Source organism: Thalia democratica, chromosome 3 (genome assembly GCF_965202585.1).
Source record: "Thalia democratica chromosome 3, ktThaDemo2.hap1.1, whole genome shotgun sequence".
NCBI lineage: Eukaryota > Metazoa > Chordata > Thaliacea > Salpida > Salpidae > Thalia > Thalia democratica.
This window is the reverse complement of record NC_139167.1, coordinates 46,735,977-46,750,344: the sequence shown is the minus strand read 5'-3', so window position 1 is coordinate 46,750,344 and position 14,368 is coordinate 46,735,977. Positions and strand designations below refer to the sequence as shown.

The 14,368-nt window shown below is 26.5% G+C and overlaps 1 protein-coding gene across 5 annotated transcripts in view; it reads right to left on the bottom strand.

Moving 5' to 3' along the window:
* The window catches only part of LOC145832721 (kinase D-interacting substrate of 220 kDa B-like), a 34,808-nt gene extending 22,467 nt beyond the window's left edge, over positions 1–12,341 (bottom strand). For 4 of the 5 annotated variants that reach the window (XM_082940038.1, XM_082940039.1, XM_082940040.1 and 1 more), the window contains exons 1-4: positions 2,633–2,815; positions 1,563–1,763; positions 962–1,060; positions 754–852 (exon numbers count right to left, since the gene is read on the bottom strand). In XM_082940038.1, the coding sequence (XP_082796164.1) occupies positions 754–852; positions 962–1,060; positions 1,563–1,763; positions 2,633–2,785 (552 nt within the window). In that variant the 5' untranslated portion in view covers positions 2,786–2,815. Of the gene's footprint in view, positions 1–753; positions 853–961; positions 1,061–1,562; positions 1,764–2,632; positions 2,816–12,207 lie in introns of those variants that run through there. The other variant, XM_082940041.1, reaches the window with a different exon arrangement.
* Between the last annotated feature and the right edge of the window lie 2,027 nt (positions 12,342–14,368).

Here is a 14,368-nt window from a genome sequence, read left to right as displayed (position 1 = left end):
GATATTAAGTAATCTTAACGTTAATAACGCTTTGAAAGATAGACATGTATTTATGAAAATTAGAAGTTATTTATATTTAAATAATTATATATAAGTACATATTGATTGAAAAAGTAAACAACAGGTTACATATGTTTCACACCTAAAATATAAAGTTTTAAATAATCGTCAGAACTAAGTTTATTATAAAATAGAATTAAAAGAAATAGAAGTCTGTATGTTTGATTAAGAATGAGAAAATTGCTATTTTGATAAAAACGTAGAAAACTTATTAAAAAAAAAACTTAAGAAAAAAAATTGATAAGAATTTAGTAAATTTAATTAAATACTTAAAAAACTGCTCGTATTCACTGTATGGTTTTCTATTGAATTTTTAGGCTGAGTGTGTTAATGTTTATGTACAAAAACAAAAATAAATTGCTCTAACCTGTATACAAAACATTGAGTACTGTCTACCATCTTTAAACAAAACAACAAAACATAAATGATAAAAATTAATAGCACATAATGTCAAAATAGAAACCTTTGTCTAAGGGTTTTTTTCATTTAATTATATAAGCTAATAACTAAAAAGTGGTTGGGAAAAAAAGAGAAAACTATTTAGGTAACTAAAGAGTCTTCATGAAATTATAACTAAACACGATGATACATTTGATAAAAAAAAGGTGTAAAGTTTGAAAATAACCTATGTAATATTTTGATGCTAGTTATACTACTTATAAAACCAAAAAATCATTGCAAAAACATACTTACTTTGTCAAATTGGTTGACATCAGCACCTGCGTTGCACAAGGAATCAACAATATTAGTAAATCCTCTAGCACTCGCCCATAACAAGCTTGTCATGTTATACTGCATTAAAAAAAAACATTAACCATTTTCAAATACATTTCATTTCACATATTTGATTTAAAAAACTTAACACAAAACACTTAACTTATTTATCTTTATATTCACTTACATTAACAGTTACATCAACTTTAGCGTCCATGTTTATAAGGAATTCAACTATCTCTGCATGACCTTTATATGCAGCCCAAACTAAACAAGTCCATCCGTTCTGCATATAGTAATATAATTGAGTTGTACTTTTAAAATACTTTTTAATCTTTAGAATGTTAAAAATTATAAGCAGAACTTGATGTTCCAAGTTTGCACAGAATAGAAAGTATAAACAAATTACATTTTAACTAACAAATATTTTTTCAATTTATTACTTGATTAAATTACAGATTGCATTATCTAAATTACATAGACTACATACATATTGTAGTGTAGATGAAACTGGCTAGCTAAATTTTAGTAACAAATATGTTTTAAAAGTAGCTACTTATAAGATTGAATTAAAAAAAACTACAAAACATTAATTAAAAAATGAAAATAGTAGTGATTAATAATACTTTACTTAAGCATACAAATAGATATAAACGTTTAAACTTTAGTTTTGCAATGTCAGTACATTTTGTAGTTTTTTATAACTAATAAAATAAAGTATTAGTATGGTTTTATTGTATAAAACTTTGACAAAAAATTTTTAAATAAATATTTAAGTAAAAAAGTACCTTGTCTTTCAGCTCAAGATGACTGGTAGTTTCAGTTAAAACTTTGGCACATAACAAACTACCATTTTTACAAGCTGTAATCAAAGGAGTAAACATATTGCAATCTCTGGTGGTCTTACTAAACCCTAATTGAATAAGAGTTGACACAACTGCACTGTCACCAATAGCTGATGCATGATGTAAAGCTGTTTCTTTTGAAATCTATAAAACAAGTTTAAATTAACTTCAACAAAGTAATAACTGATCACATGAAATTTAAATGACTTTTTCAAAGCTTTTTGAACTGCTAAAAAAGTTTGAAAAACTCATTTTGGTTTCATTGAATCATCATCTTGCTATGTTTAACAAACTAATTGTTTGGTTAATTAACTAGTTACAATTTTATTACAGCCTAATAAAATTCAAAGTAAGTTTTGATTTAGTACATAATTAATAAAACTGAAAAGTTAACCACTAATTTAAATCGAAATAACAAAAATTTAAAAAGGCTTAATTCAAATAACACTACGTTAAACCAGGAATAAAGCTTCAACGATTTTGCACCACTACATTTTGCATAAAAATAGCTTTTCAATTATATTTTGAAATTATTTTGTTTTTAGTTTTAGAAAAATTAAAGTACTTAAAATATTAAAGGCGTTGTAAACTTTTTCAGGAAACTCCTCTCATGCAAGTTTTTTAAACAATATTCATCAAAATTTACAGTTTATCCTTCTAAAGTAAATATTTATCCCTTTGAGTAAAATACACTTTCAAATAAAATTTCACTACTATAACAAACATTAACATAGCAAAACAGTAAGTATAATTAATGATGAATATATAAAACCACAATTCAATTGCAAATATTGTAAAACATGAATATAGCTTCAGAAACAGTATCTTAAATTTTAATCTTATCTTATTAAAAACTTTTAATATAAAACCAGTCTCAGTTATGTGAGAGCTTTAAGCTTGATGACAAAAGTGATGTGGTAAAAACTTAATACGAAAATATAATCACTAGTTTTAGTTGAGTAAGTTACTATAACAGATGCTAGCTAAAAAGAAAATTTTGTCAATTTCAAAACCTTATACTTCCAATCAACTAAAGCTGGGCATGCTTCAACTGCTTGCCTTATTGCAGCTATGTCACCTTGATCTATAAGAGCTTGGATAATGTTGTCATTGCAGTTATCTAACTCAATAACACGAGTAGATACAATTGAGTTATTTTCTATCATATGAAAAAATATCGTAACATTTAGCACAAAAAATCTTTAAAAAAAATGTTATTTAAGTAAGCATAGAATTAAATATTTTTTGCAGTTAAAACAAACTTCATACTTATGTAAGTGATGTATGACAGACCGTTTATTTGAATAAAAAATAAAGCAAAAACTATACAAGAAGTTTTACTCATAATAATTAGTTTTTCAAACATTTGATAACTTTGTAAAAAATTAAATGTCAGTTTGTCTTCTGATAACTTTTTTTATTATATTTTGGATATAAAACTTTATAAACAATAAATAAGTTTTCATAAAAGATTTATTCAGTACATTTAGATTTAAATAAATAAGAAAGTATATATTAATGTTACAAAAAATAATTAACGTTCGTATTTTTTGATAAAGTTTGTTCGCATTACACGTTTCATAAGAACAATATAAAGCAGAAAGCAAAAATATTTAAAAAGAATAAGAATCACAAATAAACACATTATGACGTTTAAAATGAAATTGAATAATTTTAGTTAGCTAATCTTAAAAACAACTTATGTACAAGTTAACTTATATTTTGTTTTGCCTTGTTTGTTCTTAGTTTTAGTTTAATTTTGTTGCTATTTTTGTTATAGATTAGTGTTTTTTTTTTCTTTAATAATGCATATTTTGGTTGTGAAAACAGAGTTGCTGTCTTTCTTATCTTTTATTTAATTGTAACTCTTTTTTAATTTTTTGATTTCATACTTTTCTAGACTACATAAATGGCATGTTTTGTTGTTTTTTTGTTTTGTTTTAGTTCTGCAGAGTATTTCCCATTTTAAATTATAGTCTTTTTTTTGTGTCTTTTAGCTCCTATATGTAGTTTGATAACTCAGTATTATGTCTTTGTAATTCAATATTAAAGTTTGCCTTATGATTACTATACCTATTGTTGACCCAGGTAAAATTTTGTTATGTTATTTTTTTATATAGTAGCTCGGTAGATTATATTTTTAGCTAGGCAGTTATTGTCTAAAGGGCTTTTTTTCCTGCAGTTGCAGTTTTTCTTTCTGTTTGAGGTTTAGGTTATTTAACTTTTTGTTATTGTGTTTAAGAAATTTTGTTTTAAAATTTCCCATGCAGCTATAAGAAATATTAAGTGTATTCCTGTTAAAAACTTTGTGGTATGATTGGTTTGCGTCAAAGTGTTTTTTTTTACAAAATTTAAGAATTCTTTGCCTATTTTAGTGGATACAGTTAGGGAAAAAGGTGGGTTGAAAATTTTTTTTTTTTTTTTGCTTTTTGGTATGTCAGATTGAATTTGTAGTTCGCGGTGATAGATAATTATGGTTTATACAGTTAAATGATTCTTGGTTACTTGATAAATCGTTTAGTCTTTTTTTAATAGTTATAGGTATTTTTTTTAATTTTTAAGTAGGGTGGTTTGATTGTTTGCTTGCATATAGGATATCTGAATTCGGTTTTCTGAATGGGATGTATATTCTATAGTGTAAATTTAATTTGATGTCTATAAAGTCTGTTTGAATTAGTGATGTACCGGAACTGGATCCAGACTTACAGGAGCCGGATCCGGATAGTGAGTCCAGTACATCACTAGTATAAACTAGCCTGAGTCAGAATGAGGTTTTTAAAAACTGAAAAAAAAAAACTTTAATCTAATAATAAGTAGAACAGCTAGCCACAAGGTTTACAAATTTAGGTGTTATTTACAATTGAAAATCTGAAATCAACTTCTTGAACAAAATACACTAGAAAATTACAAAATATTGAAAACTGGATCAGCTCAAACTCATTCAAAATTTAAACAAAAACTAGCCTGAGTTTTTTTAAAAAAACTAAACTAGCCTGAGGCAGTCCAAGATTTTTTAAAATTCCCAAAAATTTTCAAACTAGCAGGGTTGCCACTGTTTATGTCAATAAAACTAGCTAGAGTGAGTATAAACAAGCCTGAGTCAGAATGAGGTTTTTAAAAACTGAAAAAATTACTTTGATCTAATAATCAGCAGAACAGCTAGCAAAGATTGACAATTTGGTAGTAAAGTTTTGGACTGATTGTGGTACACTTAACTTATTAGTACTACCCATCATAATAAAATCCTACCTTATTTAATTAATATCTAACAAATACTAAATTCTAACTGATACTACTTTCTATAATCAGACACAACAGTTTTGAGTGATGAATCTTTTATATAAAACACAACAAGAAATACTTGCATATACAAAATTTTTAATTACTTTGATAACACTTTAAAAACTGGTAGCTATTTAAATCTATATCAAAAGACTTAAAACAATAAACTAAAAATTAAATAAAACTTTTAGTAAACAAGAAACTATAAAATAATAATCTATTAAACTATAAACCTGGCTTAAACAATTAAACACCAGTTGAAATATTCACTTTTAAAACAAAACACTACTCTGTTATGATTCGGCCGGACCCGGACTTTTTTTTCAAATTAGAAACCGGCCGGATCCGGATATCAGACAAAAATGGCAATATCCGGCCGGACCCGGATAGTCAGTCCGGTACATCACTAGTTTGAATTAGGCCTGTGTCTAATGTTATTTTGAAACCCCATTTATTAAAAATCTTATGGAGCACTTTTGCTGTATTTTCTGCTCAGCAATTTAGATTAATGACTGCAAGGCCATTGTCTTTACAAATTCCGAATTCTTTTTTATTTAATATTTTAAATTTAAAATTTTATTTTTTTAATTGGTTTTTTTTTATGTTTAGGTAAGATGGATTAGGGATAATGGTAAAAATTAAAAAACATATAAAAAAGCTTTAAAGTATTGCTTATTCAGCAAATATGCGAATTATTTGCAACAGTTTTAAGCTACTCAATTCTATTTGAATAAGGTGAGTTTTATTTAAATATTATGAATAAAATGGAAACAAGACAGGCTCAAGTTTTTAAAGAAGAACTTCAAACAATGAAGGATGCTTTGATGGTTGAGATGACGAAAATGCTGAAGGAGGAATTGGTAGCTGAAATAAAAAAAGAATTTGCAGTTGAAATAAAAAAGGAATTTGCAGATTTAGATAATACAATTCAATTTATGAATGCAAAATTCGAAACTGTTGTGAACCAAAATAAAGAACTAACTGACAAAGTTAGCAAGTTGGTTGATGAAAATAAAGTGGTAAAAAAGCAGTTAAAAGATATAAAAGAAGATAATAATATTTTGAGTTCACAGGTAGATTTCTTGGAAATGAATCTCAAAGGGAAGAATGTAGAAATTAGTGGAGTGCCCTTCACAAAAATGAGAAAGTAATTGATTTAGCTGTTAAAGTAATGACTAAAGTTGACTCTCAGCTAAGGGAAGGTGATATTAAATATGCAAGAAGACTGATGAAAAAAGACAGTAATAATGCTACAGTATATGGTCCTATCTTGTAAGATTTAAAAACATAAGTCAAAGAAACTACATGTTCAAAAATAAAAAATATCTTGCTGAAGCTAAACTTGAAAAGGTCATCAATGGTGTTAAAAAAGTTTTTATTAATGAAAATCTTACTCCCCAAAACATAAAAATGTTCTATCATGCCAACTGTTTTAGGAAACAATACAACTGGAGATATGTTTGGACAGCAAATGGAATAGTTTTTCTAAGGAAAACTGAAAGCTCTGATGCAGTCCCAATTAGAAGCATTGTAGATTTAGAAAAATTAGTTTGATAATGTAGAACTATCTGTTTTTATTTATAAAGAACAGTAATTATAATGTCAAATAATAATAACAATGTATATATATGTTTAGTTTGTAAAAAATATGTTATTAGTGATTGTATTTGTTGTAATATATGTGACCAATGGTTGCATTTCAGATGTAGCAACCTATAAAAATCTCAGTTTTTTTTGTTAAGCCAATCTAATGAACCCAATTTTTGTTATAGTTGTTTAATGCAGGTAATACCTTTTAGTTTAGTAAATAAAAAAGAGTTTAATGATCTTTATGTTTGCAATAAAAATGATAATAAAAAGTTAAAATATCCATGTCAAGTATGCAATAATGCATGCAAAATATCTCAAAACTGTATTCAGTGTAACTTATGTAACGTATGGACTCACTTTAAATGTTCAGCCTTAACATCAAACCAATTTGAAAACCATGTACTAAATGAGAATGATACTTTTTTTGTAAACTTTGCTATAATGCCATGTTTCCCTTTAACAAAATAAACAATACAGAATTAATGCTGTTAAATTATAATCTTGCTTTTAAAAATATTATTACAGATACCTGTACTGAACCACATTCTGCTTATACCCAGTACACCTCTGCAGACAAATTAGATACCAAAGAAGTTGATAATGACTTTAGTTTTTTACATTTAAACATAAGAAGCTTATCCAAAAACATATCTGTACTAGAAGAATTAATATTATCTTATAAAATTTCACCATCCATAATAGGGGTCTGTGAGACAAAGTTAAATAAGAATGTTGATCTGGACTCTATACAATTAAACAAATACACATTTCATTGCGCAAATTCCTTATCAAAAGTAGGAGGAGTTGGTATATATGTTAATGACTCTGTAACATATACACTAAGAACAGATCTTATTTTCACTAGTGAAAATTATGAATCTGTCTGGTTAGAGATATTAATAGGAAAAAATAATAAAAATGTTTTAGTTGGATTAATCTATCGCCATCCAGGAAATTCAATAAGTGACTTTACTAAAAAGTTCTCAGATTTTTTACTAATGAACAATATACTTCAAAATAAGGAAATTTGCATATTTGGTGACATTAACATAAATTCACTTAAGAAAGATAAAGAAACATCAATCAGAAACTATTTTAATGAAATTGTTAGTTTTGGCCTTACAAACTTGATTAATGTCCCAACTAGAGTTACCCACCAAGGAGGAACTTTAATTGACCACTTTTATTATACTAATCCTTAAAGAGTTCTAGATACCCAAGTTTTTTTATCTGATATTTCTGACCATTTTCCATTATATGTAAGACTTAAAAATTGTAACTTTTCAAAATCTCAAAAAAATGTTAAAACTCAACTTTACCAGGATTATTCTAAAATTAACAATAAAAAAACTCAACTGATAGTTCTAATATTCTTAATAAATTCCAAATATATAAAATAATTAACTCCAAGGATTCTATAGACTTTAAGTTTGAACGTTTGTTAGAAAAACTTAAGGAAATAATTGAAAAAAATATTCCTACAAAAAAGCTGTCAAAATCCAAACAAAAATTATTGTTGAAACCCTGGATAACTAAAGGTATATTGAAATCTATTAGGTATAAAAATAGACTGTATAAAATGCTGTGCAAAAATAATTTTAGTAATACACAGAAAGTAAAAGAGTACAAAACATATAGAAACAAATTAACTAAAATTAAAACTATTTCAAAAAAAAATACTTTGAAAAAAGATTACAAAACTGTAATAAAAGTTCAGCAGATACTTGGAAGGTTCTTAATGAAATTACTAACAGACAAAAGAAAAGCTATGAATTTCCCCACAAACTTGAAATTAATGACAAATCCTTATCTAACCCAGTTGAGATTGTAAATAATTTAAACCTATATTTTTCAAATATTGGAAAACAAACTTGTCTAAATTCCATAAATAACCAAAAATTTTCTATAAATGGCCCAAGAAGTTACTATAAGAGTTTTGTATGGTTTGAGATTCATGAAAAAGAAATATATGATATAATTAAAAGTTTAGATTCAAATAAAGCAAATGGTGCTGACAATATCTCTGTTAAAATGCTAAAACTGATCAACTCTCATATAGCTCCAATAATTAGTAAACTAATAAATTTGGCATTTGAAGAAGGTGTATATCCTAGTTGTTTAAAATTGGCCAAAGTATTACCAATATTTAAATCAGGTTCAAAAACAGTTCCAGGTAATTACAGACCTATTTCACTCCTATCAAATATCAATAAGATCATTGAAAAGGCTATATATAGTCGTTTGTATAGTTTTTTTAGTAAATATAGTATACTTAATAGCTCCCAGTTTGGTTTCAGAGAAGGACATTCTACTACTCTAGCCTTATCAGAGTTTGTGGAGTTTACACTAACTTCTTTTGATAAAGGTAATGCTGTTTGTGGAGTGTTGTTAGATCTAAGTATTTGACTGTGTGGACAGAGAAATTTTATTAAACAAGTTGGAATATTATGGAGTTAGGGGGAAAATGCTTAAATTTTTAGAATCATATCTCACTGAAAGAAAACAATTTGTAGATTTTGCAGGGCACACATCAACTTGTGAAAGTATCAAAGCAGGAGTGCCACAAGGCTCGGTTTTAGGACCCTTGTTCTTTCTGGTGTACATCAATAACTTACAGAATAATACAACACTAAAAATCATAAACTTCGCTGATGATACTTTATTATATACAGCATTTAAGAAAAACACTTATAAAAAAGATAATGAATACCTAAACTCCCAGTTAAAAAACGTATCAAGATGGTTAATGGACAACAGGCTTAGACTAAATGTAATTAAAACAAGATACATGCTCTTCCACTCCGGCAAGATTGATATTTGGAAAAACATAAACTTAGATATAAAAATTGGTAATTCAACTATATCAAAGGTAAACAATTATAAATATTTAGGTGTTACAATTGACAGTAATCTTAAATGGTCTAACCATATTGAAACATTAAAAACAAAATTATTAAAGACAATAGGTGTTTTATACAAAACACGGTACTATTTAAATCAAAACTCTTTGTATTACATTTTTAACTCACTTCTTATGAGTCATGTTAGATATGGATTACTTTGTTGGGGTAGAGCAAGCAGAACCAAAATTTCTGAGATCAATAAACTTATAAATAGAGCTGTAAGGTGCATACATTTTAAAAGTTGGAAGGAAAATATTAGTAGTATAAAAATAGCAAAAAAAAAATTTAGATGTTGAAAACATGTTTCGGTATGAACTAGGAGTCTTTATGTACAAATTCAAAAAAAGCATGTTGCCTGTTAATTTCAATCCTTACTTTACAAGTATAAACAAGATTCACAACCAATCAACGAGATTTTCAGAGACAAATTACTTTTTTCCTCGAGTAAATAGTCTTTACGGTTCTAAGTCCTTGTCATATCTTGGATGTAAGATATGGGAGGAAATTCCAAAAAGCTTAAAAGAACATAACTATCTTATAGCATTTCAATCTGGACTGAAAAATGTATTGCTCAGAAATCAATCAGACAAAAGTCAATCTTAATTTTCAGTTTTAAATAGTGTCTCATAAAATGATTCCTTAATTATTAGGTTTTGCTCTCTATTTATTTTTTTGAGAAAAATCAATGGTAGCTGTGTTGGCTGGGTGTGAGCAGAGTTGATTTGGTCTCTGGTATATTTTTTGAACAAGCTGTTTTTATTTACTAACTTATTTTTTTTTTAATGTGAGTTTATAATTAAGTATTATTTTTTTTTCTTTTTTTTTTTTTTTAATTTTCAAAAACAATTGTTGAGTTTGTTTTAGAGTAACAGGGTTTTTGAACAGGTATAGTTTAAACTTACTTTGTTTATTTTTATTTTTAAGTGAGATTTACCAATTATTTTTTTTTATTTAATTAGTAGTTGTTAAGTCTTTTTCTTATTTTTGTTTTCTTTTTTAAACACATTTAGTTTTAGAAAAAGAAACTATGTTAGTTATAGCATTTTCACAACTTCTCCCTTTTTGTTCTACTATTGACCTTTTTATTGCATTTTTCAGGGTTGCTCTTGTAGAGAGGGCAACAAGAAAAATGTGAACGTACATGATCATAAAAATTGAAATCTTTGGGAGGAGACGGTGTGGTGCCCATGGTAGACTATGATTTTCATGGTTAATATTGGCAGTAATGGGTTTAAAAAAGAGTGCATACCATTTTTTTTTCCTTTAAGAATTAATTTCTTTAATTAGTTTAATTTAAAAAAAAAATCGAATTTAACTTAAAATTAAATTTTATCAAAGTTTAAATAAAACTTATCAAAGTTATTTATACATATATGGTGTAAGGCTCGATGACCGAAAGGTCTTTCTCCACACCAATCCATTGACCATAGTTGTGAGCGTTCACTTTTTTCTTTCAAAAACAGTAGTGAAAATCTGAAACTACCCATGCTTCTTTGTTTTGTTCACACTCAAAACCACACCACTCAAAGTATTAAATAGTTACTTAAGTATCCAAAACTTGATTGAAATATTATATAATTTTGTTCTTTAAGGTGGAATCAAAAAAATTATGTTACTTTTTTAATTTCATTTTACTTTTATATGTCTTAAAACTTTACCTTTTTTACAATTTTTTATTGTTTATAATTTCCTTAAAAAAGCACCAAATACATTACTAGTAAAGAAAAATAACTTTTTATATATTTAAAGACAAAAAATACGCTCAATAGATTTGGTCCTAGGACCTGGTGTAGAAAAAAACCTTTCGGATAACGAGTCATACACCAGAAGAGTTTAACGTCATGCACAGAACAGTATAAGTATCTTATCAAAGAAAAAAATTTAACGTTTCCAATTAACAGTAAAAAAATACAGATAATACAAGAAATCTACTAAAAAATATAGGTTTAGAAAATATTTTTTTTTAAATGACCAAGTACAAGTTTTGAAAATATTTATAAACTATTTATGAAGTAGATAATAAAGCAAATCAATATCTCATAACAATTCTTGAACTAATACTGCAGATAATTAAAAATTAAATATTATTATTAATTTTATTAACCCCATATTTTGAAATGAATTTAAAATCTATAGAGTAATATTTAAAAGAAAAAAAAATTAAGTTATCAGTTTAATGAATAAAAATAAATATCAATAATAAATAGAAAGCTTAAATAATATATTTTCTTAATATTTTCAATGGCATTTTTTAATCTTTTACACTAATCTTTTTAAGTTGGTTTAAAGCACAGTAAATTTTTACTTTTATGTGTTTAATTGGTTTTTTTTTCAAATAATCTTATAAAAAAATTAAGCAAAATAGCTATATTTGGTAAAACATATTATTATTATTATTTTATTGAAAATCACGACGCAAAAATATTTTGATCGAAACATCTGTCTGGTGTATAGTAAGACTTTTCGGTCATTGACCTACACACCATTTTTTACATAAATTTTTTTATACTTATATCAAGAAAATACTATTTTAACTATACTTATAGTTCTTTTTTTTACTTTATGTGTATGTTAGCTTCTAAAAAATTAGTGTTTTGTTAATTTTTGGTTCTTATATGTTCAGGGTATCCAACATATTTTTGATTTTTTTTCCAGGTTTTGTAAAAAACAAAGTCAGCAAACAAATTTAGTATTGAATTTTGATTTTTTTCTGCTTATTGTTTTCCATTTTATCTTAAATTCTGTACTGTATTGTTGTATTTTAATCCAAAATATAGTTTTTCAGTTTTGTTGTATGTCTCTTATTCACTCACAATGTTAAATAGAGATTATTGTTGCTTCTATTTTTCTTTTAAACAGTTTTCTGTGGATCCACGTAGTGCTTAGTAGACTTATTAGATTTTACTTCGGCTCTATAGATTGTAGTAGAAATTAGGCATTGCTTGTCTAAAAGGCAGGGACAGACTTGTCAATTGAGTTATTTATGATTAATTTTTTACAGTATATGAATATCTCTCGTAGGGGAATACCCTATTTTTAAAATTATATAAATGACATTTGCTTGGATACAAAATCAAACAATCAATAAAATAAAATGGAGATAATGAATTTAAACAACCATGTAAGTTTTTCATTTATGAGGTTTTTAAAGATAAATAAAAAATGGCAAATTTATCTTTACTTAATAGTTGAACAAAACATTTCAATTTTAGAAAATACTTTAAATGAATAGTGTTGTGTAGTTTAAGTCTAATGTAAAGTGGTGGTTTTATATGCGCATCTTATCGAGGGATAGTTAAAGGATAATTAAAGGATAGTTTTGAATTATACGTGTTGCGTAGCAACACGTATAATTCTAACTATCCTTTTTTGTGCAATTTTTTGCTTCAAACTATTAGTGGAAAAGTACTGAGAAAACGAGAGAATAAAGAAAAAAGTTAGCCTCTCTCGTTTTGTTTACACATTTATTTCAGCTCCTAAGTTACAAATAAGCTAAAAACATTAAACCAACTATATTCAATACTGTATTTTTTATTTATAAATAATACAATATCAAAATACCTTTGAGCACATAATAATAGAATAATTACTGCTACCCTATCTATTAAAAAACTGCTATTATGGCAATTACCTAGAATGATGTTGCACCAATATCAAGCTGAAATTGTATAGTTAGCCTGATATTCATAAAACTTGTAATAAATAAACAAATGAATATATAAAAATTTACATATTACACTCAATGTTCGATTATAGTAGTACATCATGCTAGGTAACTACAATAATATTTTAAGAGTACATATCAATCTTATTATTCAAATTAAATCTCAACCAAAAAAACTTAATAAAGCTGTTGGCTTCACCAACTGTATGGCTACTGAGCCACTACGCCACGTCAAGGCCAGCTTTTTGTAGTGGAAAACTTTTTTTATGGGAAAAGTTCACTTGTTTGTTAAATATAAGTGAAGTTTGTTCCATTAGAAAAATTAAAAATAATGCTGGCTTTGCAGGTTTTAATGGAAAAAACTTCAACTATATAACACAAATAAGTTGTAAAAACCACTTAAACATTCTATACAATATAAACTTGAATATACACTACAAACTAACAATAAATTTATTTTTTATTGAAATAACAAATTAATGAAAACAATAAAAATTAAACTTCTCATTAAAACTACATTTACAACAACAAAAAAACACAGTTGTGTCAGAAAATGTAAAAATAAAACTTTCTACAAAAAAAAGTGTGATATGAAAACAAAATAAATATAAGTAAAAAACCACTGTCTTAGAAAAATTAGATACAAAAATCACACAAAAATCTTTCATCATTCTTTACTCTAGAACTAAGACACGTCTTATGGTACCACCGCTTACAACAGGGGCAATCAGTCTAAAATTATAAACATTTTTTGTAAATTTTGTAACTAAATAAGTCTGAAATTACATACCCATTTAACTCTTTCTTCTTCTTCTTCTTCTTCTATCTCAGCTTCATTTTCTATGACCTCATCTTCTTCTTCACCACATTTGTAGCACCATGGTGGATTGTCTTCAATCCTGACATCTGGATGAGCTGGACCTACAAATGTATAAAAAATTTACTAAAGATTATTATCTATATATAAAAAACTGACTCCTTACCTCCTAATCTATAAATTGTTTCTGCCAGTTTAGTTTTAAACTGGCCTGGTGAAGTTGTTCCTGTTTCTCTGAATTTGAGTTTCTCTACATGCTGAAATAAATAATTAATACTTGGTCATCTAATCAATTAAAACACTTTAAAATGTAAGCTTACCAATACAGCATAATAAACTTTCTCATCTATTGTCTGGTACTCTTTTGCTGGATAGTTGTTAATAGTGAAGGTTCCTTTTGTACCTGTGATTTGTTTGTACTTTTTTAAGAATTTCTGGCATTGCTTATCGTTCTTTCGGCTGTACTGATGAGCTTCTTTTCTTCTTTTGTCAA